General features: G+C 33.8%; 4 protein-coding genes across 8 annotated transcripts; 1 reads left to right on the top strand and 3 right to left on the bottom strand.

Moving 5' to 3' along the window:
* Positions 1-1,031: 1,031 nt before the first annotated feature.
* On the bottom strand, positions 1,032-6,372 carry LOC108345378 (22.7 kDa class IV heat shock protein). The gene is made up of 2 exons (XM_052867277.1): positions 5,962-6,372; positions 1,032-1,347 (listed from the first exon to the last, which is right to left on the bottom strand). Exons 1-2 carry the CDS (start codon positions 6,204-6,206, stop codon positions 1,032-1,034), a joined length of 561 nt encoding a protein of 186 aa, XP_052723237.1. The 5' UTR covers positions 6,207-6,372.
* A 6,774-nt stretch (positions 6,373-13,146) lies between these two features.
* On the top strand, positions 13,147-13,995 carry LOC108343790 (22.0 kDa class IV heat shock protein-like). Its single transcript, XM_017582177.2, has one exon. It carries the CDS (start codon positions 13,202-13,204, stop codon positions 13,760-13,762), a length of 561 nt encoding a protein of 186 aa, XP_017437666.1. The 5' UTR covers positions 13,147-13,201; the 3' UTR covers positions 13,763-13,995.
* On the bottom strand, positions 13,156-16,309 carry LOC108343789 (pentatricopeptide repeat-containing protein At1g33350). 2 transcript variants are annotated; one of them, XM_052867583.1, is made up of 3 exons: positions 14,191-16,309; positions 13,510-13,694; positions 13,156-13,406 (listed from the first exon to the last, which is right to left on the bottom strand). In XM_052867583.1, exon 1 carries the CDS (start codon positions 16,240-16,242, stop codon positions 14,674-14,676), a length of 1,569 nt encoding a protein of 522 aa, XP_052723543.1. In that variant the 5' UTR covers positions 16,243-16,309; the 3' UTR covers positions 13,156-13,406; positions 13,510-13,694; positions 14,191-14,673. The 2 variants fall into 2 exon arrangements, with proteins under 2 accessions (XP_052723543.1, XP_017437665.1); XM_017582176.2 differs by having other exon boundaries at positions 13,156-13,694.
* A 2,038-nt stretch (positions 16,310-18,347) lies between these two features.
* LOC108345981 (uncharacterized) lies at positions 18,348-23,122 on the bottom strand. 4 transcript variants are annotated; one of them, XM_017584867.2, is made up of 3 exons: positions 22,864-23,054; positions 21,773-21,835; positions 18,348-21,228 (listed from the first exon to the last, which is right to left on the bottom strand). In XM_017584867.2, the coding sequence occupies exon 3, from the start codon at positions 21,060-21,062 to the stop codon at positions 18,666-18,668; it is 2,397 nt and encodes a 798-aa protein (XP_017440356.1). In that variant the 5' UTR covers positions 21,063-21,228; positions 21,773-21,835; positions 22,864-23,054; the 3' UTR covers positions 18,348-18,665. The 4 variants fall into 4 exon arrangements, with proteins under 4 accessions (XP_017440356.1, XP_052722984.1, XP_017440355.1 ...); XM_052867024.1 differs by having other exon boundaries at positions 22,978-22,993; XM_017584866.2 differs by lacking the exon at positions 21,773-21,835 and having other exon boundaries at positions 22,864-23,122.
* Between the last annotated feature and the right edge of the window lie 2,823 nt (positions 23,123-25,945).

Genomic DNA, 25,945 nt, shown 5'->3' with positions numbered 1-25,945 from the left:
ATATTACATTTCCATAATTATTCAGAGCATATTAGAAAAACGAGTTTAGTACATTTTGTTATTCCAGTAAAGATTGTTACAGAAAACAAAAGGTGACATATATATCACAAATATCTATATCGCATTAAGTATAACCAACCTCTAAGACATTGAACAGATTATATGAATCCAAGTTATAAAAAAGGACAATCTATTTATCACCTATAATATTTAAAAGCTAAAACTATTACAATGGAAAATATACAAAACTGTAAAAAAAAGAATTAAAAAACACCCTAAAACAAATAAGTATTTATGAAAACAAGTTTAAAATGACTGAGAAAAACTAAGAGACAGCTGAAATACTAAATTTTACAACGAACTCAAAATCTCACTTCTTAAAGACCTAAAATACATGCTAATATTAGGTTAAAAAATTAGGAAAATATGTAGGCAATAACTCATTCTAGTCCAGTCCATTATTAGATTTCTTTTTACCTACTTATTATGAGTGGAGACCTATGAGCATATATTATTACTTCAATAATATTGACCCTGTGTGATTTTATAAAATAGGTAATTTTATCGATAATTAAATATCACATTCCAAATGGATTTTTATCTATCAAAATTTCATTGGAAAAAGCATTTACCGATCAATTTTTTACATTTTCGATAAATTGTGATGGTCGATGCTTTTTTTTTTAAATGAAAGGACCGAAGGAAATTAAAATAATTAATGAACATGTCCATATTTCTGTAATATCAACACACTTTCTTATTAAAATGTGAAAAAAAATTGTATTATTCAAAGGTCATTCCGTGACAACCTTATTTCATAGTAAAAGGATAAAATTTGAGAGGGACCAGAAAATAAGATCAACTAAGTAAATCAAACAAGACCAGTAACTTGTTACATGATCACAACAAAAAGACCTTAGTACAGTAGAACATGTTTTATCCACACAATCCAACCCTTTTTCATGAATCATTTACTAACACACAAGAAGTTCATAACAGTATACATATAGCTATTACCATTTATCAGCAATTCAAAGATCCTGTTTCCCTTGATCATCCTCTGCAATGCTAACCAGCCTTGAAACTTTGATCTTATCAGGTGACAACTTGGCCATGGTGAGAGTAAGCACTCCATTCTCTAACTTAGCCCTGAGAGAATCAAAATCCACATTCTCTGGTACTTTGAACTGCCTCCAAAATTTTCCATAAGATCTTTCCACTCTATGCCAGTGATCGCCTTCCTTCTCCTCCTCCTTCTTCCTTTCTCCACTCACTCTCAGGACTCTATTACCCTCAATTTCTATCTTTATCTCATCTTTCTTCAACCCTGGCACGTCGATCATTATTGTTGGACCAGCAAAAGAAAGTATGCACCGAGTGGCAGAGAAAGAATAGAGAGAGAACAGAGAAAAACAAGTACTGAATGATGATGTTGTATTATTCAAAAATGTGAGAACCCGCATGTCTGTTATATACAGATTACAATGACATCTGTTATGCTGTAGTAGTTACAGCTGTCTAACAGAATACAACTGACTTATACACCTAATATTCCCCCTTAAGTCAGATGTCTAAGGGATACAACTCCTATGCTCTTTTTCAAAGAATCAAACCTATCTACCTTTAATGGTTTGGTAAATAAATCAGCCAACTGCACCTCAGTTTTGCAGTAGACTAGAGCAATCCTTTCCTTATTCACCATATCCCTTAGAAAGTGAAATTTAACTTCTATATGTTTACTTCTTCCATGACTAACAGGATTCTTGGCTAGATTGATTGCTGAAATATTATCAATCTTCAACTGTATTGGCTTCTCCATAGGCATTTTCATTTCTTCCATCAATTCCTTAATCCAAACACCTTGACAAGTAGCAAAACTCCCAGCTATATACTCAGCTTCACAGCTTGAGAGAGCCACCACCGGTTGCTTTTTTGAGCACCAGGAAATAGGAGCACCATTCAACATGAAGATATAGCCAGATGTGCTTTTCCTCTCAATCGGATCACCACCATAATCTGAATCCGTGTAGCCTGTTATCTCCATTGCAGTCTTCTTTCTTCCTCCAGGAAATAGAATTCCATAATCCAGTGTGTTTTTGATGTATCGTAGCACCCTCTTTGCAGCCTGCATATGTGATTGTTTCGGTTTGCTCATGAACCTACTAATTATCCCCACACAAAATGCCAAGTCAGGTCTGTTGTTGCATAGAAACCGCAATGATCCAATGATTTGCTTAAACTTTGTTTCATCTGCATCTTCTTCAGACTCCTCCTTTATTAATTTCAGATTAGCCTCCATTGGACTACGTGCAGGGTTGCATTCCATCATATTGAATCTCTTCAACAGTTCTCCAGCATACTTCCTCTGATGTAGAATTAATCCAGTGGTTGTATATGTAAACTCCATTCCCAGAAAGTAACTCAACTTTCCTAAATCAGTCATCTCAAACTCTGCTTCCATTACCTTCTTGAATTCATCAATATCCACTGGATTTGATCCAGTAACAAGTAAATCGTCTACATATAAGCAAATGATGATCAGATCCTCCACAGTCTCTCCCTTTACATATACACCATGCTCAACTGCACATCTACATAATTTTTGATTGATTAAGTAGGAATCAATCCGCTTGTTCCAAGCTCTTGGAGCTTGTTTTAGCCCGTACAAAGCCTTCTGCAACCTATACACTTGATGTTCCTTCCCTTTATCAATGAAACCAGGTGGTTGCTGCACATACACCTCTTCTTCCAATGGTCCATGAAGAAATGCAGATTTAACATCAAGCTGGTATAATGACCATTCCCTTGCACAGGCCATTGCAATTACCAATCGGATTGTTTCTATTCGTGCCACTGGTGCAAATACTTCAGAGTAGTCTAGGCCTTGCTTTTGAAGAAAGCCCTTTGCCACAAGCCTTGCCTTGTGTTTTGAAATCGTTCCATCTGGGTTTAGTTTCTTCTTAAAAATCCACTTCACACCTATGCATTGCTTTCCAACAGGAAGATCTACTAACCTCCAGGTTGCATTCTTCTCTATAGATTTAATTTCTTCTTCCATTGCCTTACTCCAAACTGGCTGCTCCATAGCTTCCATCTCATTTAATGGTTCTGCTCCAGCCATTAATGCTATGTGCACCAGATTTCCTCCTTCGTCAATTTGAGTATCAGTGTATACTTCAAACTCAGAAAATCTTTGAGGAATTACCCTTTGCCTTTGCTGTCTCTGATTCACAGTGTGCTGAAATGAGTTATTGACTTCTGTAGTTTCTGTTTCTGGTTCTGTAGACATTGAGTCATCAATAATTCCAGTCACCTTAGTCTTCTTCAGGCTGGATTGCATCTCATCCCAGTTCCAACTTTCTTTCTCAAGCACCATTACATCCCTGCTTAACACCATCTTCTCCTTGACTGGATCATATAGCTTGTAGGCACCAGTAGCATGATATCCAACAAATATCATTGCCTCACTCTTATCCTGAAGTTTGGTGCGTTTCTGGTCTGCTACATGGCTGTAAGCAAGTGAGCCAAACACCTTGAAGTAGCTAACTACTGGCTTCTCTCCAGTCCAGACTTCTAGAGGCACTTTGCCTTCTAATCTCTTAGTTGGACACCTGTTAAGAATATGGACAGATGTAGACACAGCCTCTCCCCAAAAGTGGCGTGGCATGTTTTTCTCCTTTAAGAGACATCTGGCCATGTTTACAATGGTTCTATTTCTTCTCTCCGCCAAACCATTATGTTGTGGTGTGTAAGGTGCTGTGATCTCGTGCACAATTCCACAAATCTGGCAATGTTTCTCAAAGGCACCAGAATTGTATTCTCCTCCTCCATCAGTGCGCAAAATCTTCAACTTCTTCCCACTCTCTCTTTCAGCATAGGCTTTGAATTTTATAAAGATGTCAAGAGCTTCACTCTTCACCTTGATCACATATATCCATAGCATCCTGCTGAATTCATCCACAAACGTTATGAAGTATTTATTTCCAGCCAACGTAGGTACCTCAAACGGTCCACAAATGTCAGAATGTACCACCTCCAAGTGATCTTTGGCTCTCATTCTGATCTGAGATTTGAATGGTTTCCTTGACTGCTTTCCAGCCAAACACGACTCACAAACACCGTCTGGAATTGTTATACTTGGAATTCCATATACCATTTTCTGCTCACCAAGGTGTTTCAAGTCTTTGAAGTTTAAGTGGCCAAATCTTAGGTGCCAAGTCCAACTTTCATCCTCCTTCACAGCAGACATGCACTCCAAGTTTTCTACATTATTCAAGTTAACCTGGAATGTTTTATTCTTTGAAATCTTGCACCGCAAGATCAAGTTTTTGTTGTCATCATACAACTCCATCCTGTCACGGTTTCCCATCACAGCTGGAATCCTTTCTCCACCAATTGTCCAACACTTAGCAAGTTACATTTCATTTCTGGAACAAGCAGCACGTTGGTGATTCTTGCTTGTGAACCATTTTCCCTCCTGATAATCACATCTCCAATTCCTTCTACTTTCAAGACACTGTCATCAGCAACCTTCACCTTACTCTTCTTGGATTCATCAAGATTCACCAGCCATTCTTTGTGGTAGGTCATGTGATTCGAACATCCCGAATCTAAATACCACATCTTATCTTGAGACTCAGAATTAGTTGCAGTCATGGTTACCATTAAGGTGATAGGTTCTGAGTCCGAGTCCTCTTGAGCTCGATAAGCCTCCTTGCTCTGGTGCTTTTTATGATTCCAGTTTTGATTTCCTTTGTTGGCATAACACTCATATGCAAAATGCCCAAATTTGTGGCAATTGTAGCACTCTATACTCTTCTTGTCTTTCTTCTTTTGATACTTCTCCATACTGCCTTTATCTTCCACAGAATCTGATTCACCATTTTTATCATCATTTGATCTGTTGGGCTTCCAATTCCCCTTCTTTCCTTTCCATGTCTTCTGTTTTTTCTTTGCATCATTCTTTCCATGATGAACCTTCAAGGCTTGTTCATCAATCTTGACTGGATTTCTGTCAAACATCCTCATCTCATGTGCTTCCAGAGAGCTTTGCAATTCCTCTATTTTCATCTTTTCCAACTCTCTTGATTCTTCTATGGCCACAACTATGTAGTCAAATTTCTGAGGTAAAGATCTCATGATCTTTTCAATCACCATTAGGTCCGTGATAGCCTCTCCACATCCCTTCATTTGATTGGTGATGGCAATCACTTTATCAAAATATTCTCTGATTTTGTCACCATCCAACATCTGCATCAATTCATACTGCCTTCTTAATGTCTGTAACTTGACCTTCTTTATTTTCTCTCCTCCAGTATGACATCTAACAAGAATGCTCCAAGCTTCTCTCGCCGTCTTTGCATGTTGGATTTTTTCAAAATGCGCATCATCCACGCATTGGTGGATTAGAAACAATGCTTTATTATCCTTCTTTCTCTCCTCGGCTTTTCTCTCATCTGCCGCACCCGAAGGAATCTCTTGATAATCACCTTCGACAACCTCCTGCACATCTTGATATCGGAATAAAACCTGCATCTGTGCATTCCATCTACTCCAATTTTTCTCAGTAAGAATTGGTAGATTAGCAGATGAGATATCACTGCTGGCCATACTTCCCACTTCCAATCTTTTACCAAGAAACACGGTCTTGATCTTCTTTATGCTTCAACCACCTTTCCGCCAAGCCTCCGCCAAGCTTTGATGATCTCTGAAGCTCCCAAGTTTGCAACCTGAGCTCTGGATACCAGTTCTGTTGGACCAGCAAAAGAAAGTATGCACCGAGTGGCAGAGAAAGAATAGAGAGAGAACAGAGAAAAACAAGTACTGAATGATGATGTTGTATTATTCAAAAATGTGAGAACCCGCATGTCTGTTATATACAGATTACAATGACATCTGTTATGTTGTAGTAGTTACAGCTGTCTAACAGAATACAACTGACTTATACACCTAATAATTATAACATGCCCCTCTGGTGTCTCCTTCCAATCTACTCGCGCAGGTGACACAGCCATGGATGCCTGATCTTTGCCAACCCCAAATGGGATTTGTTCCAACACACGATACGGATCAAGGAAACGATCAGACCATATGTCAGCCCAGAGTGCACCAGGACGATCTGTTAATGGTTGCAGATACCCTTTTGCCTTCGATGGAAAACCAGCAAGAACAAGCAAGATCAGTGGCACTAGCACTGAGTTTCTCATTTGTGCTTTGAAATGTGTAAATGGGTGCTCACAGATGAATTGGAGAATTGAGAGAAACAGATTGTGTGTTTGGTTTTGGCTATATCTAAAGTTTGTTTTGAAACTGGTTGAAGATATAAGGTGATGGTGGTTTTATATATACAGGGAGAGAGAATGTGGGAAAGGGTTAAGTTGTTCTTGAAACATGCAATGGTAAAATCGAAGTGTGATAGTATAATGTAGAGAAAAGAAGAATGTTCTAGTATTTGATATTTCGATGAGGAAAAGAGGGTTCTGGAAGTGAAAGAGGGTGCAAGAATGTTCCAACGTGTTCCAGTGGTTTCTTTTTTTTAAACAACAAACCTCTCCTTCACTGTCACGAAATGATAGTTTAGTCGGACTAAAGAGATTTTTAGTTTACAGTATATTTTAACAACTTTCTTTAAGAGAGTATGTTACTATTTTGTTGGTGAATATTTATTACTCAGTCTATTTGAAACACATCAATTATAAATATATTTAAAACGGATTAATCACAAATTTTAAAAATGTTGTTAAAAATTTTTTTATAATAAAAGAAATTTTAAGCACAGAATTATATATATATATATATATATATATATATATATATATAATAAACGAAGTAATTAACATTCAAATGTTTTAGATTTGAAGAAAAAGAATTAATAATTAACTTTATAATTTGATTTAAATTTTGAAAAGGTTTTTGTTGACTGAAAAACATTTACGAAACTTGAATTAAATTTGAGAGATAATATCCTTACAAGTTTTATTTCTTATATGTAGAAAAATTATTCTGCTAAAATTATCACATCAGACGTCGCTCAATTTGTTTTTACTTGTTATTTTTGTTAAGTTATTATTATTTTGCTTTAATTGTTCGGATAATTATATTTTTATAACAGTATATTTACTTGATTTTGTTTTTTAAAAAAATGTCAACTTCATTTATAATCGCATGTATTAATTAAGTTCATTTGATTATGTTTCTAACAATAGTGTTAATTGTATGGTGATGTAACGAAATATATTTGTAATTTTCTAATGTGAAATTATTTTAATATCAGGGTTTAGAAAAATAATTATCCATTTTGAAAGCAATCAAGGGTCTCCTCCACCACCACGTTAGTGTTGGAGCGGAACGGAAGTCTGTAGAGCTTCTTGTCAACGATCCCCAATAACGCTTGCACCTTTGATTGGGGTTCGGGCATGATGTTGTTTTTGCTACCATGGAACGCCGCAATGGATTGTGTCACCAAGATTTGGAGAAGTAGACACTTGATTGCATTGAGGAAGATGGGTTTGATTTAACTTGGACAATGACTTTGACTTTCCTCGACCTTTTCTTGATGCACATGAAGTAAGAGAGTTCTTGGATTTTACATTAGCACAACAAGGGGATGTTTTTATTGTCTTGAAAATTTTGAAATTAATGTTTGTTCACTCTACCATTTGAAGTTAAATTTGAGTATCCATGTGTACAATATTGAATGCATTTCAAGGTAGAATGTAGCTTTGCTCATTATTATTGTTATTATGTCTTTTCCCTTTTGTGGAGAAAATGTGGAAAGAATGAGATGTTGCAAGAAATTGATAAAATATGTGAGTAAAAGGGAAGAACATATGTAGAGAAAGGGTGTGTAGAGATAAAGATGATGATTCCAATTTGATGTTACTCTGTTGTCCTTTTCCTTCTTTTTATTTACTATATTTTTACATGTTGTAAATGTGTTTTGTCACATCACCACACAGTTTTCCCACATCATCATACTATTTTGCCACATCACCGCATTGTTTTGTCACATCATCACACAATTAACATTGTTACTAGAAAATTAACGAAACAGACCTAATTGAAGCACATTAACGCGATTGTGTACGTAATTGACACTTTTTTAAAAGCAGAAACCAAGTCGACTCACTATCTTGAAAGTGAAGACCATCTGAACAATTAAACCTATTATTTTTCTACCTTATTTCTTCAATAAACTTTATCAATTTTTTTTTATATAACACGGTTTCATTTTGAAATTCTCCACGTAACATATTATGCAATATATTCACAAAGATCGCACGGTTCTTATATAGGTCAGAATTTGTTTTCTGGAGCCGAATTTTGATCTTCGTTATTGTGAACATTCAAGCTACCAGTCGTAGCTTGGTTCTAGGGAAATTGAATTCACTACAAAACCTCATACAATTATTGATGAACTTTTAACGAAAAAAATAAATTTGTAAGTAAATTTCAATTATCGACAGATTTTACCAATGGATTTTAAATTTTAATTATCAATTGATTCATTACTTATGAAAAAACTCATTAATAAATCTATCAATAATATTTTATTTACTAACGGAATATTCTATAGACAAACTCATCGATAAAAAGAGTAGCAAATTTTCCACCCATGCCATCTCATCTTCTTCGCGCTCTCATCTTCTTTACCATGTAAGAATCATTCCTCGTCTCATTCACATTCGCAAGCCACCAACTGTAGACCAGGTTGTCACTGCTCACACCATCACCACTCATCGTACCACAACGCTTGCAATCACAACCTCTATTGATGGCACCGATTAGCCTCTCTTTCCCTGCGTAGGGTTTCGTTCTTCTCTTAATGGTGTCATATTCACCAAGCTCCATTCGTGGTTGCCGCTTGTCGTGCCCAGCAGCTCACGCGACGTTGCAACTTTTGCCCCTTCTTCCTTTAATTTCACTCTTCCACACGAGGGTTTCTTTCAATCCTACCACTGCGTGTTTGCTCGCCAGCCACGTCCTCCAACCATCAAAGGCATTGTTGTTCGAAAGTGTCACTAGCATCTCGTTCCTCTCTTTTTCTTCTTGTTCTTCTTGCTTGGGGAGATTCTTTTTCATCCTTTTTTTCACAAGAGTGCCAAACAGAGTCACTAAAATCCTTTCCAATAGGTCGCACTGCGATGTTGCAATCCACCATCACGACAACCAAAACATTCAATGGAGTTGGTGTTGGCAACGACTTCTTTCTTCCAAACCTAACTACGTCAACAACTAACGAATATTCCTTTGCACCAATAGCTACGTCATTCCACAGAAAGAATAAAGTATTAGAGAGGAGGGAGACAAAGAGAGTGCCATGTGTATTGTGTTCTCTGTTGGATGGTTGAAGGGTGATGAATAGTTGGAATATATATAATAATGGTGTTTCTGGATGATAATGGTTCTGGAATGATTTGGTGAGGAGAATTGGTGGCGTGAATGAAGTGAATGGAGGAACATTAGAAGATCATGGTTGACGAAGATGAACCAAGTCGTGATATTTACGAACAAAATTTATCGACGATTTTTTTCTTCGGTAATTACTGATGAATATATCTTCGGTAATTACCTCCATATTTTTTCTATAATTACCAATGACTTTTTTTCTTTGATAATTATCGATGGGTGTAACATTTTGTCGATAAATGTTACCGACTACACTATTACTAACAAATTTTGGCATGTCAAAAAATCAACAAATTTTAGTCGTCAGTAATACTTGTTTTTCTTGTAATGATTTTAACTTAGTTTTGTATATATTTTTTATTACAAGTCAGAATTCGAAGGAGTCGAATTCTGACATCCTTCTTCAATAACATCAGTTGAGATACTAGTCGGAACTTGGTTTCCAGGGAACCAATTTTGAAGCTAGTTTTTATTTTTTTTTTTTTACAAGTCATAATTTTATTACTAGGGAGCCGAAATTTAACCTTCTTTTTCGTTAACATCGATCGGCGACCATTCGGAACTCGGTTCTCATGGAATCGATTTTCGAACTGGTTTCTACTTTTTTTAGGGTTAAATATATTTTTACTCTCTTAACTTTTAATGAAAATTGGAATTAGTTTTTTTTTAAACTTTGGATTAATTTAGTCTCTCATCTTTATAAGTGCAATTTAATCCATTTAATCAAATTTTGTTAAGTTTATTTGAAGTTTCAAACATGTTTCTCAACTAACATTAAAGAGAAAATTTGTCAAACAGTGTAAATAACTCAAATACTATCATGAAATGCATTAATAATCTCAACAAAATTTGGTTAAAATGACTAAATTCATACATTTCTAAAGTTAAAGGACTAAATTAGGTCAAAATTTGGAAGAGAGACTAATTCTAATTTTCATCAAAAGTTAAGGGACCAAAAACATATTTAATCTTTTTTTTTATTAGATGTCAAAATTTAGTTCTCGTGAACGAATTCTGACCTTCATTTTTGTGAACAATCGAGCTACTAGTAGAAAGTCGGTTCTCTGAGAACCGAATTCAAAGCTAGTTTATTATTTTTCTTTATTGGGTAAGAGTGGAAAAGACTCGGTCTTTCAATGAATGCATGTGAGTAGCTCCATGTGAGTATTGTGTGAGCTCGGGTTAGAGCTATGTTATTTGTTAGGGTAGGCTTTTTTTAGCATTGTATGGGCTTTGTTCAAAGCATGCTCCTCGAGTGGGTGCCCTTGAAAGGATCCCTTCTGGTGAGTAACTTGATGGAATGGATGGTTCTTAGAGTGTCAAAGTTAAAGGACAAATGTTTCTAAGTAGAGAACTCTATGAACTGTGTTTGGGTGTGATTGTGTGTAGGGTATTTGGAGTGTTAAAGCCATAAGACAGGTGTCTTTTGATAGAGAACTATGTTGACTGGTGTTTAATACTTGGTTCTTGAGTGTCGAGGTTAAAGGATGAATGTCTTTTAAACTAAGAACTTAATAAAGTGATACTTGTTGTTGAGGGTCTTTAGAGTGTCAAAGTAAGAGGACAAATGTTTCTAGGCAAAGAACTCTATTGACTAGTGTTAGATACTCGGTTCTAAAGTGTTGAGGTTAGAGGACAAAAGTATCTATACGGAGAGCCTTTAGAATGTCAAAGTCAGAGGACAAATGTCTCTAGACTTAAATTTGGGTGTTACATATGGACTTAAATTGGGATTTCTCCATTGATTGAAACTGCCACATCCTTTTCCTTTAAAATGTGTTTGGGAATTTATTATCATATGTTAGAATGGTGCAATAGAATGTTTATGTTGAATAAAACTAAGAGGGGAGTGAATTGGTTTATTAATATAAAATTCTACGTTTAAACAAATTTCCCCTTTCTAAGATCAAAGTTCAATTAAAATCTTTTCTTTTATAATAACAACAAATAATTTAAAGAGTGAAGATCATATAAGGTATTTTATACTTGTTCTGATCAAAAGACTTTATGTACAGTTTTTAATCTCTCTAAAAAGGGATTAACTCAAATAATAAAATAAACTAAACTTACAATCACAAAAAAAAGAGTTTAAGGTTTATAAACTCTTAAAGACACAATAGATGAAAGACATTTTCTTTGAATCACACAAGGAATGAATCACCTCTTTTGACTCACACAAATGAACAACTTCTCTTAGCAACAACAGTCAATCACCCTAGAATCACTTACTCAAAGTTATCACTCTTTCCATACTAGATTTTTCAAAACTCTTTTTCACAAACATAGAGTTTCTCTAACCGTTACAACTTTAAACCTCCGAATAAAAAATTGTTTTCAAAATTAGGTTTAACTAAATATATAAACTTTCTCTTTTTAAAATTAGATTAAGAACTTGAAAAGTCAAGTTACAATTGTTACCGATAATCTATTTCTTTAATTTTAAGAGATAAATGATTATCACATTAGTTTTTTTAAAAAAATTCTCATTATGATAATTAATTACCATAAATGAATAATCGATTATCACAAAGTCTTTTACGAAAATCTTGATTTTATTTAGATAATCAATTATTTTTTAGCTTATATGAAAAATTCTTAAGTTGTGTATGCTGCTTTCTGATCCTATAAGCTAAATCTTACACCTAATTTATTCATTACACTTAATTTATTCAGTAATAACTTATTATAAAAATTTAATCACGTGTATAAATAAAATACAACTTTCGATATTTGTTGTCATCATTTTGAGTTTTTAACATAGGTCTGTATCATCTTCTTTTGCCAACATCATGGTCATCACATAATTATATTAAAAGGTAGGTAAAATTTTCTCTACTACTTTTTTGCTTTTGTCAAGTACCTCTTCTTTATATACATTTTATTAAAAGACCAATTATGTAAGTGAAATATTGTTCAACACTTTCTGAGTTGAACATCTCAAATTTGTCATAATATCTGTGCATAGATTGCAACTTTGATTTTTTTATTTCTTCTTTATTCCTTTTTATGATAAGTTTAAAATGTTCCACACATTTTAACAATTTTGTAATTCATAATTTTAGCGAAAATAAAATAGTCTACTCCTTGTAAGGGATAGTATCAATTTATCTTTCCTTTTATTTTCTTTGTTAGCTTCATCTAGTAAATCCTAGTCAATGAAGTTTCAAATTTTGTAAGTCTTTAAATGGTAAGTTATTAACAACTCCTTATATTTATAATCAAGTTTTCCATTTAGTTGGAATCCGACCATATAACATTATAATCTATTATCATAACTCCCTCTTGTAATATATTTTTTATGACTATGAAAACTCTTGTTTCTCACTCACTATAATTTTTTTTTCTATCTATCTTTTTTTTTTACTCACTCTCTTAAGCTTACAATAGCAATTAATGTCACATCTATTCAGTTCTGATACCGAACATTACAATACTAGAATAAAATTAACACTCAATCAAAAGCATGAAATAAGGAATAGAACTTCTTAACGCATAATTTAATAAATCATCATTTCTGGTGTTGCGGAATATACGGAAAAGTCTTTAGACAGGCTTCATAAAATACATTAAATAATTAAAATAAATAAGAAAATTATGGCTACCTCTTAAATCTAATGGAAACCCATAAATAAAGGGGGAAAAATAAGATGAATTGGTAAAACTTGATTAGTTTAAATAAAGCTTCAAGACAAACTTCAGATATAGCCAAAATCAAACACAATCTGTTTCTCTCAATTTTCCAATTCTTTTGTGCGTACCTAAACAGAAGGCACCTACACATTTCAAAACAAAAATGAGAAACTTAGTACTAGTACCACTGATTTTGCTTGTTCTTGCTGGTTTTCTATCCAAGTCAAAAGGGTTTATGCAACCATTTACAGATCGTCCTGATGCACTCTGGGCTGACATATTGTCTGATCGTTTCCTTGATCCATTTCGTGCGTTAGAGCAAATCCCATTTGGGTTTGGCAAAGATCAGGCATCCATGGCTGTGTCACCTGCACGAGTAGATTGGAAGGAGACACCAGAGGGACATGTTATAATGATAGATGTGCCAGGGTTGACGAAAAATGATATAAAGATAGAAGTGGAGGGGAATACAGTGCTGAGAGTGAGTGGAGAAAGGAAGAAGGAGGAGGAGAAGGAAGGGGATCACTGGCATAGAGTGGAGAGATCTTATGGCAAATTCTGGAGGCAGTTCAAGTTACCAGACAATGTAGATTTTGATTCTCTCAAGGCTAGGTTAGAGAATGGAATGCTTACTCTCACCATGGCCAAGTTGTCACCTGAAAAGACCAAAGCTTCAAGGGTGGTTAACATTGCAGGGGATGATGAGCGCAAGCAAGATCTTTGAATTATTAATAAATGATAATAACTATACTCCCGTGGACTTTTTGTGTGCTAATAAATGATCGATAAAAAAGGGTATGTACTCTGAGCAAGGATTTTGTGGATAGAAGAGTTCTACAGAGATCTTTGGTTGTTATCATGTAACACTGGTCTTGTCTGATTAGCTTGTTGATTTTATTGTGGTCTAACTCAAATTTTAGCCTTTGATTATTAAATAAAGTAGTAAGGGAATGACAAGAAAATACATAACAAAGTACGAGGTCCATTAGTGGAGAATGTGTTATCCATTTGTTAAAGCTTTCAAAATATTCGCTTCCATCAAGACAATGTTAGACATACTTAAAACAGATATAACACAGATTATGTCACTACATGATGTGCAAAATAAATATTATAGCATTCAATATCATTTACACGGGGTAAACTGCAAACCTTTGGTCGTATAATGTGGCTGAAGAATTTTGTCATGTTTGCATGAGAATCAGATATACTAAAGCATCCTTCAATTACATCTTTCAGAGAAACGAAATTCAAAGATTGTGGGTATGTCTTCCCTTTGTAGTTTACGTTGCCAAAAAACAGCCCAGGAATAAAAAACTGGACTAGGTTTAGACAGCTTGTTGATATGATACAGTGGTCAAACCAAAATAAATAAAATATAGACATGGCTGTTTTTTTCCTTCTGTTTCTCTGTTCTGATAAATCTTCGGAGTTGCGAGGACACGAGAGAATAATTACGTCAAACAATTTGGTGTCACTAGAAAAATCCTTGGTCATCTGATGTGGCTGTATGTACCAGGAAATAGTTGCAAGGTCAGCACTGGCTTTTATCAAAAAATTGGGTTTCAATTGATTTTTCTTCTGTTTAATCCTCCAAATGTAGTATGGTGAGTTCAAAACTGTTCAGGTCACGGACTACAGATCAACCACGACTTCATTTTTAAAACCAACGAGACTTTCCAAGAGCCCGTACAACTCTTCTATCTTTGGATTCGATTCGTCAAGAGCATAGAACTGATGAACCTGGTCATCAACCTCAATCCAGCTGCACCCTGGAACTTTATAAGACTTTTGCTGCTTCAGTGTTCTCCTCAAATTCCTCACTTCATCCCACTGTCCCAACTCCCCGTATACATTGGCCAACATTATACCGTAACCTCCATTATGTGGATCTTTTTCAAGCAGTTTTTTGGCCGCAAATTCAGCCAAATCAGTCCGGCCATGCACCTTACATCCATTAAGCAAAGAACCCCAAACAACCTCATCTGGTTCCATGCTCATACCATTGATAACTTCGATTGCCTCATCAAACCTCCCTGCTCGACCAAGAAGGTCTATCAAACACCCGTAGTGCTCGATCCTCGGCTCTAACCCATATTCCCGACCCATCATCTCAAAATACCTATAACCCTGCTCAACCAATCCACCATGAGTACAAGCATTCAACAAACCAATGAAGGTGACCTCATCCGGTCTCACGCCGCCACCAGACCCCACCATATGCTCAAAAATGGCAATTGCACTCTCACTCTGCCCGTGCAACGCAAAACAGTTAATCATCGAGTTCCATGAAGTCAACCCCTTCTCCGGATTCATACCAAAAACCTTCCTTGCTTTTCCAAGGCTTCCACATTTCCCATACATATCAACAAGCGCATTCGAGACAAACGAGTCACATACAAACCCATTCTTGTACACATAACCATGTATCCATCTCCCAAGCTGGAGCATCCCCGCGTGGCCGCAAGCCGAAAGTGCACAGACCACAGTAACCCCATTCGGCCTATTACGCTCCCAAACCATTCTCCTAAACAACTCAATCCCCTGAGTGAAAGCCCCATTCTGAGCACACCCAGCAATGAGAGCATTCCACGACGGCACATCTCTCACGGGCATCTGATCAAACACCCTCACCGCACTCTCAACATCCCCCACCCTAGCAAACCCAGAAACCATAACGGTAAAAGACACCACATTTCTCTCAGACATTTCATCAAACACCTTCTTTGCATCCGGTAACCCACCGGAAACCTTGGAGTAAGAGTCAACTAGCGCCGTTTGCACGACAGGGTAGTGGAGAAACCCGGATTTAATGATCTGGGCATGCAGTGAATCAACGGCGCATGAGTCCGGACATGCTTTGAGCGCGTGGGGAAAGATGAATTGGTTGGGGCGGGTGGTCTGGGAGCGTAGCATGTGGCGGAAGAGGATGAGGACGGAGGGGTGATTGGAAGGGTGGGCAGCGTAGGCGGTGATGATTGCGGTGAAGAGGTGGGTGTTGGGGGACGGGTGGTGGTGGAAGATGAGGCGTGCATAGGAGAGGTCGGAGAGAGCGAGGGCGCAGAAGCGAAGAAGCTTGAAGGCGTAGAAGTGGGTATGGGCGTGGCCGAGAGTGGTGAGGTAACCCTGAAGTTGCTTCAGATGATTCAGATGATTGCACTTGCTCAGTGTTTCCAACACATGTTCGTTCAGGTTTCGCTTCATTTGCCTTTTTTCTTAAGACGAAGAACATCAAATACTTATACAACACGAGTTCGTGATATGTGTTTGATCAAGACCAATGACATTTGATATGTTATGAGTAAATTTTGGGATAAATGTCTATTTAGTAGCTCAATTTTGAGACAAAATTAGAATTTGTGTTTGGTGTAAATATTGATATAGTTTTGCGTCTAAATTTTAAAATTAAATACGCATAATCTTTTTAATTCAATTTATTTTAAATTCTTTTAATATATTAAATGATATATATGAAATATATAGTATTTTGAGTTATTTATATTTATACCATTTAGATGTGTTTTAGTTTAAATGATAATATGAAATATTTTGATTTTTATTAATCTATTTAAGTGATATGTAACTGTTAAAAGATATATAACACCTCCAGTGAAAAAAATATGTAACTCATGAAATGCATTCGCAAATTCGTGTTCGAAAATTCCTAATGTAATTTTACAAAGAACTGTGACATATATAATAATATGGTAATAGACTTAAAGTTGTTGGTCTTTCTTAACAAAATTAGAAATAACCAAGAATAAATTTATACAAATAAAATTAAAGAACAAAATATGTGTAAACTTTAATATAAAATGAAGAGAAATTGATGGTATATTTTCTTCAAAATGTATGTCTTGAGTAGTGAGAAGGATGGGAAGGAGACAAAAAACACACGTAAAAGAAATGTCATGGGAAAGAAAAAGATAAATAGAAAAATTACAAAAAGATTTATAATAATAAAAAACCTTTAAAATTATTTTATATATATATATATATATTGTGTATTTTTCTTAAATTTGGGACATTTGATAAAATTATTCCCTCCTCTTTCTTTGCTTTAGAAAATTATCTAGATAAAGAAATATAAATGAGTAACTTTTTTATCATTAGGTATCTCAGAATTTGTTTATAAAACTCTTTCAAGAAATTGTTGATGGTTTTTTATAAAAGTTTTTAAGACTTTTTAATCTTGTTTATCAAAATACCTTTAATTATTTTACAACTTTGTAGTAAATGAATTATTAATTTTATAAATTGTGTATGGAGACTAGAAAAAAATATTAACATTTCCGTATTATTTAATTAGTTAAGAAAAGTAATGATATTATCACAATTAATTTTGCGAAGCATATATATATATATATATATATATATATATATATACATTGTGGCAGCTAATAATCGTCTATTAAGTGATAAGTTTAATTATAAAAATATTTGAAATCACGTATTCCAAAATTTAAAGTATTAAAACTAAATACAAGTTTCCCAACAAGGGACAAAAGTATAAAAAGTATTTTTTTTTTCCTTTTACATGTAACTTTCAAAAAATAACATAAACTTTAACAACTGTAATGTCCTTAACAAAATAACTGTTCTTTTTAATTTCCGTAAATTTGTTTTTAAAATCTAACATAAAAAAGCAAAGACAGTACAAAATCTTAGGCAGGAAACATACCTAGTTAATGACTTCTCAAATCTCAACCCTTTAGACAGAAACTGGTTTTGTTACCAATTTTTTGACATTGCTACTATGCTAAACCTAAAAAAATTTACTTGGATTTCAAAGCCTACAACGAGATCTATATAATAAAATTATATATATAGTACTTCATAAAACCCAGTATGCTTGAAATTGGTATACAGTGAAGAATATGGTATTTAGATAGGTTTAAAATCACGCTAAGTAATAACTAGCCGAAATTTTAAGTAACTTTTTAATTAGTAAAGAGAAGAAGATGAAGATCCTATAATCTGCATAAAATATATTGTTTTAAGTAACTTTTTAATTAGTAAAGAGAAGAAGATGAAGATCCTATAATCTGCATAAAATATATTGTTTTAAGTAACTTTTTAATTAGTAAAGAGAAGAAGATGAAGATCCTATAATCTGCATAAAATATATTGTTTGGTGCACCATGCCCTAAATATGCATATTAGACGCAGCATGTACTAAATGAGAGAAATCGGGTAACACAACATATCGATCCTGATTAAAAAAAATTATTTGAGAAACTGGAATCAATTTGTAAGGTCTGTATTAATTTTGAACGGAGCTAAATATCTTACAAATTTATGCACAGCAGTTGAAGATCATACCACTACTCTGATTTACAAAAAACAAAATTGAGTAAGACCCTAAAATGTAAATAGGTGTATGAGCACGAGCTATTGCAATGTTTGAAAAGAAGTGAAATCCCTGAATTTGTGACAGCAAATAACATATAGCTAGAAAAATTTTGACAAAATTTACCTTTGTATAATAACTAATCACAATGTCAACTCTATCTGGATCCTGTTTTGTCAAATTAATTCTGGCTTTCTAGTATTCTTCATCCTTGCACGAGCCAGAGATTCCAAAAGTCCATCCCATCTAGCATGCTACATTCCTTCGCTGCTACAAGCTACTGCGTATTTTGTTTCTCTCTGTCCTCATCCAAAGTTTCTACTGACTGCATATCTTTGTTCTTTTCCTGCTTTCCTTCCTCATGTTTTCCCACATCATTGATCATTTCCTCACTATTAGCTTTTGTCATGTTTACACTTGTATCTACTTCCTGCATGCCTTCATCCTTCCCCTCCTTTTCTTCCTCAATTTTTCCCATAATTCTATATTTTTCTATGTTATCATTTAATTCTTTGACATCAGTATCATCTTTGTCTGCCATGTCTTCCTCCTTCACAACTTCTATTAGCTGAAGAAACTCAATTGGAGTAGCAGCTGGGTCCAACACCCTGCAACCCTTTGGAGCATGTGGAGCTTCTTGACCTGTGAGTACATATGAAGGTATTTGATGAGAGAATCGAAACATCTCTTCCATCGGAATGATCCTGATTTCTGTTGGATCTAAGTGGTGGTGAAATACCGTCCTGAATCCAGCCACTTTGACCAGTGGGATAACATCTATGCCATGCCCTTCAATAAAATCCTCAAGTACTTCAACCACATCAAACTTGTGTATAACCTCATCTGGTGTTAGCTCATCCCAGTCAGGAGACCAATTCCTATATATGGCCCAAACATCCCCCTTCCTGGGATATATACAAATAGCCCCATCAGCACCTGTTCTCCACCTAACCTTGTGGGAGAAAAAGTTGGGCGAGCTACAGGTTTCAGGTCTGCTCAATCTGAAATCACCACAAATTTTTGAAAATCCTGAAGCAACCCATTTTATGGGGTCCAGTTTACTGTTGGTGTTTGGGTTGAGCCAACTGATCTTTATCTTGAATGGATTCAGGGAGATGATGCCACAAATCATTGCATAACATCGAGGCATCCCATCATCATTATCATATACAGCCCATACTTGATTTTGAGTGAAAGATACTTCAGTTCGATCTTTGTAAAAATCATGGAAGTCAGGATCTGGTACTTCTATAGCTGTTGTTTCTAGAAATTTTCTATTACCTTTAGCGATTGTAGAGCCTGCAAACGATTTGATGGCAATGTTATCTCGAGCACACATTTCAGAATTTTTTAGGATTTTTTCTCCTTTATCGTTCACTTTATAGAAGTTATTTCCACTGTCTTTCATCACTGTTTTATCAACAGCATTTGACTGATTTTCCCTGAGTTTATTGCTAATTTCTTTTCTAGCTTTCTCCATAAGAAGATTCCGAAGTTCAACTGGGGAAATATCCCCCACACTGTCGGTCTTGTTGATTCCATTAACCCTATTATACTCAAAATTAGCCTGTTTAGATGGGTTTGTTCCCCCACCCATTCGGTTTTCCTTACCACCACTTGCACTTGCATCCTCCGTGCCCCCTCTTCTTTTCTTAGCAGGATTATGGTAACCCTTTTTAGAAGCATGCTGCTTCCTTTTTAAGGCTTCTTCCCTTTTGCTAGCCGCTTGTGCCTCCTCACGATCTCGCCTCACTTTGTCATATGCCTGTTGAACCACACTTGCAGCTTGAGCAACGTTGGAAACACCAGATGATTTTGAGAATGGAGCCCATTGAAAACTGGCTGTTTCAGTATTATTATAAGACCCTGCTCCAACATTTGGAGCAGCCATGTCATGCTTTCCGGCATTTGGTTTGCTTTTACTAGGTACTTGGCGATTGGATGTTTGCTTCTTCTGTGAAAAATTCCATTGAGTTGCAGGCCTAATACCGCTTGCCGGTGGAGGAGCAGTCTCTACAGCAACAAATGCTGTACGGCAGCAAGGACACAAGAGCTTAAGGTTAAGATAAACTCTAAGATACTCGTACTGCATTTTGCACCTATTGCAAACAGTCCAAAATGTATTTGATTTTGACTTATGAGCAGAAGATGAAGTGTGTTCTTTGGCGGTATTCTTCTGAGCAGTTGCACCTGAAGGGGTAGTCTTAGTAAAATTGTAACTACCATTAGTGTTTTTTTGTCCTGATGAACCTCCAAACTTGGCAGAAACTTTCCGTTCTTTTCCACTTCTCTTATCATATGCTGCTCTTTTAGCCCTATCTGACAGTAAACTCCATGCCTCTGACACAAGTTTAAAGGCCCCATCAGCACCGATGGACTTGTTCTTATCAGGGTGAAGCATGAGAGCTAACTTCCTGTATTGTCTCCTTACTGTATCATCGTCAGCAAGGGAATCCACACCAAGTACACCGTACCAATCTGCTTCTCCGTTAGCTTTATTCTCAGCAGAAATATATACATCAAGTGTTGCTAACATTTGAGAAATACCCTCAAGTTCAGGATATAGATTTAGGGCCTTCACAGCAAATTTCTTTGCACCTGATATATCCTTTGCAGCAAACTTCCTCTCCGCAATTTCTTTAGCCCTGGTAGCCTCATCCTTATTGCACTCCATTTTTGTCGCCCGGGCTTCTCAATTTCCTTGTCTACTTTCTCAAGAATTTGTTGTGATATAACAATATCCACATTTCAATCTAAAAATATCCTATTTCTTTACAAATTTCAACATAGTTTGAGCTCGCATAAAGCTTTGATAAGAAATTTGTCAATGGCAACCGAACCTGCAAAGACAGAACAAATTTTGGTTAATAAATTAACCCAAGAGGCAAATTGAATTCAACAAAATTCAAATGCAGAAAATACACATGCAATATTATTTGGATAATGCACCAGTAGTCTCAACCTTAAAATCGTAACAGCCAATGGTCAGCACTTACAAAATACAACACAGTTTAAAATATTGGACCCTGCACAAGTTTTAGAAAATAACCAAAGCAGCAACAAGCATCCAGCTGTGACAAGACCATTAATGTTATAAAAAAATAACAAGCATCACTAACAAAGTACTTAAAAGGAGTAGAATAAAATCTTGGCGTTAATTTAATCAAAATTGCCAATCACAAAATACCAGCACAGAGCAGCTAACCCTAAATCCTCTTAATGGTAGCAGGATGACCAATATGTTAAAATAACTTAACATATATGTTAAGTAATTTATGATTACATCACATAATTATAAATTATAAATGTTCAACAATTCAAAAACCACGAAGCACTCAAAGTTATAAATTAAAAGAGAAAAAGTAAAGGGAGGAGAGCACCCACACCGAGAACTAAAAGGGAATAAATTCACAAGATTCCCTCAACTAGTCAAGCTAAATTAACGACCTGCATAGCAAATTAAATTCAGTGAAAATCAATTATAGAAAATACAAGGGTGATAATATTTGTGTAATGCTACAATACACTCAAGCTTACAAATGCACCTCTTCATTGGACAACAATTACAAATCTGCAACAGCTAAACAGTTTAAAAATGTGGGACCTAAAAGTTTTGATAAACAAACAACACAAAATTGCATAAAATTTTCATTAAGAAGAATATCAGTTACATTTACAGCTTCCAGATAAAACAAATGGAAAGGTTTCATTACATTACATTGATGTTTTAAAGCCCTAACCAAACCAACCAGTCAGATCGTGATTCCGTTGTTTCACCCGTCAATTCCCATTATTCCTTACTAACATCAACTTAACCTATTTCCTCCTTACCATCAACTTAACATATTAAACCTATTAAACCAATCAGTATATAAACTAAAGGTATTGGTCGGCATTTCAATTTGAAACAAATTACACTATATGTTTATGTTATTAGGCACAGCACATCACACAGGAATAGAATCAACACAAAAAGACCAAAACAGCAAGTAACACTAAATGAAATAAACAACCTAACAAAATTCAAAAACAAAAACACAACCAGTCCTCTTACTAATCTATATAATTCATCACTGAGCAACGCAATCTCGTAACTGAAAATGAGAATCAAATATACTCAATTGAAGAAAAAGCAGCAACAGCATAATCAAATTACCAATTGCATAAAAGAACTCAAAATTCGAACACGCCGAAAAAAACTCAGAAAAAATCCCGGCACTTAACTATGATAGCGGAATGCGAGATTCTGATAAAGGGGAAACAAAACCCTAAATCTTAATATCAACATTAACAAAAGAAAAATAAAAATGAAGGAAAATTAAAAAAAGGGCAACCCTAATATCAAATAAAGTTAACAACTTTTGATTGAAAAGAGAGAATAAAAGGAAATTTAGTAAAAGGGGTTAAGGAAGCAGGAATAGCAGAATTTTTGAGGTTGCGTTTTGAAGTAAAGAACAAGAAAAGATGAGACTTACGAAAGAACTAAAGATCGTTGAAGAAGAAAGAATAAAGGAATTTGCTGAGATCAGTTTGGTTTCATTCTCTCTTTTCTTCTTTGTTTTGGTGTCTTTGCTGAGAATTGTGCATACCTTTTCACCTTCTCTCTTTTCACTTGGAGAGGAACTTCTCTTCACAATAATATGTTTTTCTCTTTTGTTGAATGAATTTTGTAATAAATTGGAGACAATTTATAATATATGGCGTCAACAAATGCAAATTTCTCTTCACAATCATTCTTAAAAACTAGGTCATTTCTAAATTTTTTAAATTAAGTATAAAATTTATATATATATCTCATTAAGTTATACTATTAATAAAAGAAATTTATTTTGTTGGTGTACATATTTTTTGTTCAGTTTTATCCCTTTAATAATTATTTTTCAAAATCCAAATAAATATTTTTTTCAATTTTTCTTTTTTAATAACGAATTTTTAAAATTTATATAATTACTCATAATAAAAAAATAAGTTTTTAAAATTCAAGTAAACATATTTTTTTAATTTACTTAATAATTATTTGTTTAAATTCAAACAATTACTCAACAATAAATAGTTTTCTAATTTTATTTTCAGTAACTATTTTTTAAATTCAAACAATTATTTATAATAAAAAACACACAATAAAAAATTATTTAATTATATAATTTATATAAATTATATAACTTATTTAGCATTTTATTTTGTTATTTGATATTAAAAAAATATTGTTTTTCTATTAATTTTTTTTATAACATTATATTTTTAAATAGTTACTTTAAAATAAAGTATTTAATGAGCATGTGAACAGTTACAAATATTAGTATAAATAGTTTGGCTGAGATAAATTTTATAATATTAAAGCTTCGCCTATCAAAATTAAATATAATTAATTTTTACATTAAAGCACAAGACAGTCACACATGCATCCACTCACCTATTGCCATGTGTGAAGGAGTATTGAGATTAAGTGTGATTTATTGGTGATTTTGCTCCAAGAGAAATTTAATGTGATTTAATGATAACTTGGTAATTATGATTTTTTTTATGAAAAGACATGAGCTTTTAAGGAATAAAATAGTCAAGAATATTTTGTGTTTTTCATAAAATGATCTAATATTTATGATGAAAATAAATATATGGTAGGGATGCTGAATTTATCTTAATTATTCAATATGCCAAAGCTCAAAATAGAAAATATTAGTAATTATTTTTTTCATTTTTAAAATATGTTATATACTATATAAGAAAATGACTAATTTTTATTTTAGGATTTAGAAATTTATCTAATATTTACAAAAATTAGTAAAGGGTTGGAATATAGGAATTTGTGATTTTTTGAGCTCCATATGTTGTAAAATTTTAGTTGAATGGACATGAATTATGAAGTTTTTAAGTAAGCTCTCCTATTTCTTTTTATTGAATTATATCATATACATACAAAAAATAATAATATATTCATGAATATGGTTTTATAAACCTCCAACTAAATTTATTTTTTTTTTTATCATTTTTATTCCAAAAAAAACTCAATCTAAAAGTTGTTCTAGATTCCATCATATCAACCACCACATATTGACTTAAAGTTTCTCTTTCAAGCATCAATGCTTTTCAATGTCAAAAACTTCAATCAAAAACTAATGATAAATATAGATCACAGGTTTTTTATGATAACTAACTAATTTATTTTAGTTTTAGACAAAAAAAAAATATTGGTGTAGGTAAAGTTAGGAATTTCCTTGTTTTTATATTTACCATAGAAAATAAACACAACATTTTATGAAGAAAATCATTACATTTTGATGGAAATGAACTTCATCAATAAAACATAATATATATATATATATATATATATATATATATATATATATATATATATATTGATTGGTATTGTTACCAAAAAAAGGAGAAAATTTTAATTTGATGACCGAAAATCAAATTTATAATGTGTTGTTGTGGAAGTTATATAATATTTAACATGATGCATTCATTTTAAATTGTTAGGAAAATTTATTTATTGGATATATTATTGGAAAGAATAAACATAAATAAGTGTGTGAATATAGGGGGTATTTGTATTTATGAACTTGGACAATAATTTATTTACAGTCAAGATAGATATAAAAGAAGACAAAGAGATAAAAAAAAAGGAAGACTTTTAAATGATGGATTTTATATTATACTTTCTTATTTTGTAATTATTAATTCATTCTCTAACTTTTTTTTATTACAAAAGGGTGCATAGTATGTTATTATATTGTTCAATTTAGTCTAGTATGGTAATTTGCTTTGTAAGTTCACTTAATACTGTATTATAATATTTTGACAATAAAAAAAATTAGAAGCTTCTCTGAAAAAATAAACTTCAATAATTAATATATTCACACGTTAATGTTTATGGCTTCCAATCATATATCCAAAAAGTTTCCCTAACAATTTAAAATGAATGCATATCATGTTAGATATTATATAACTCTTCCAACACATTATAACTTTGATTTTGTGTTATCAAATTAAATTTTTTCTATTTTTTTTAACAATACCCATGACAAAATATGTACAACCCCAGGAAAAAATATGATAGTTTAGAAATAGTGGTAGTTTAAAAATAGTAAGACTTGATTATTTTAATGCTAAATTATTTTATTATAAATAGTTTTGTTATAAATGAGTTTCATTATTTTTAAAACGTACAATCTCTCTATAAACCACTTTTCTAGAATTCTCTACCTTCTCTCTTTAAGAGTTCTAACTCTTGAGTCATCTCTTTGACGATCAGAAAGTGTCTAGACGATCACGGCGTTAAGGTCTACAAATTCAACCGATCAATTTTTGTTTTAGAGCAAGTACGTTTCTTCGTTTTTCTGTCCTATTTGCTTCGGTCAATGATCATGTACAAAACTGTTATGCATGTATCATTTGATTCTCTTTTCTTGCTCTTGGTGAATTTAGAGTTCTAAGAACTCTGTTCGTTTTAATTTTGATGCCTCATAGGTTCGTTTAAGAATTTCTTGCATTTCAAGCGAGCGGCGGGACACTTTCGTAGGTTGAGTTGAGCTGTTATTTTGAGGTAAGGGAAGC

This window comes from Vigna angularis, chromosome 8 (assembly GCF_016808095.1).
Source record: "Vigna angularis cultivar LongXiaoDou No.4 chromosome 8, ASM1680809v1, whole genome shotgun sequence".
In the NCBI taxonomy this organism is placed as follows: domain Eukaryota; kingdom Viridiplantae; phylum Streptophyta; class Magnoliopsida; order Fabales; family Fabaceae; genus Vigna; species Vigna angularis.
Note: the sequence above shows the minus strand (reverse complement) of the source record. Positions and strands in the feature narration are given on the sequence as shown.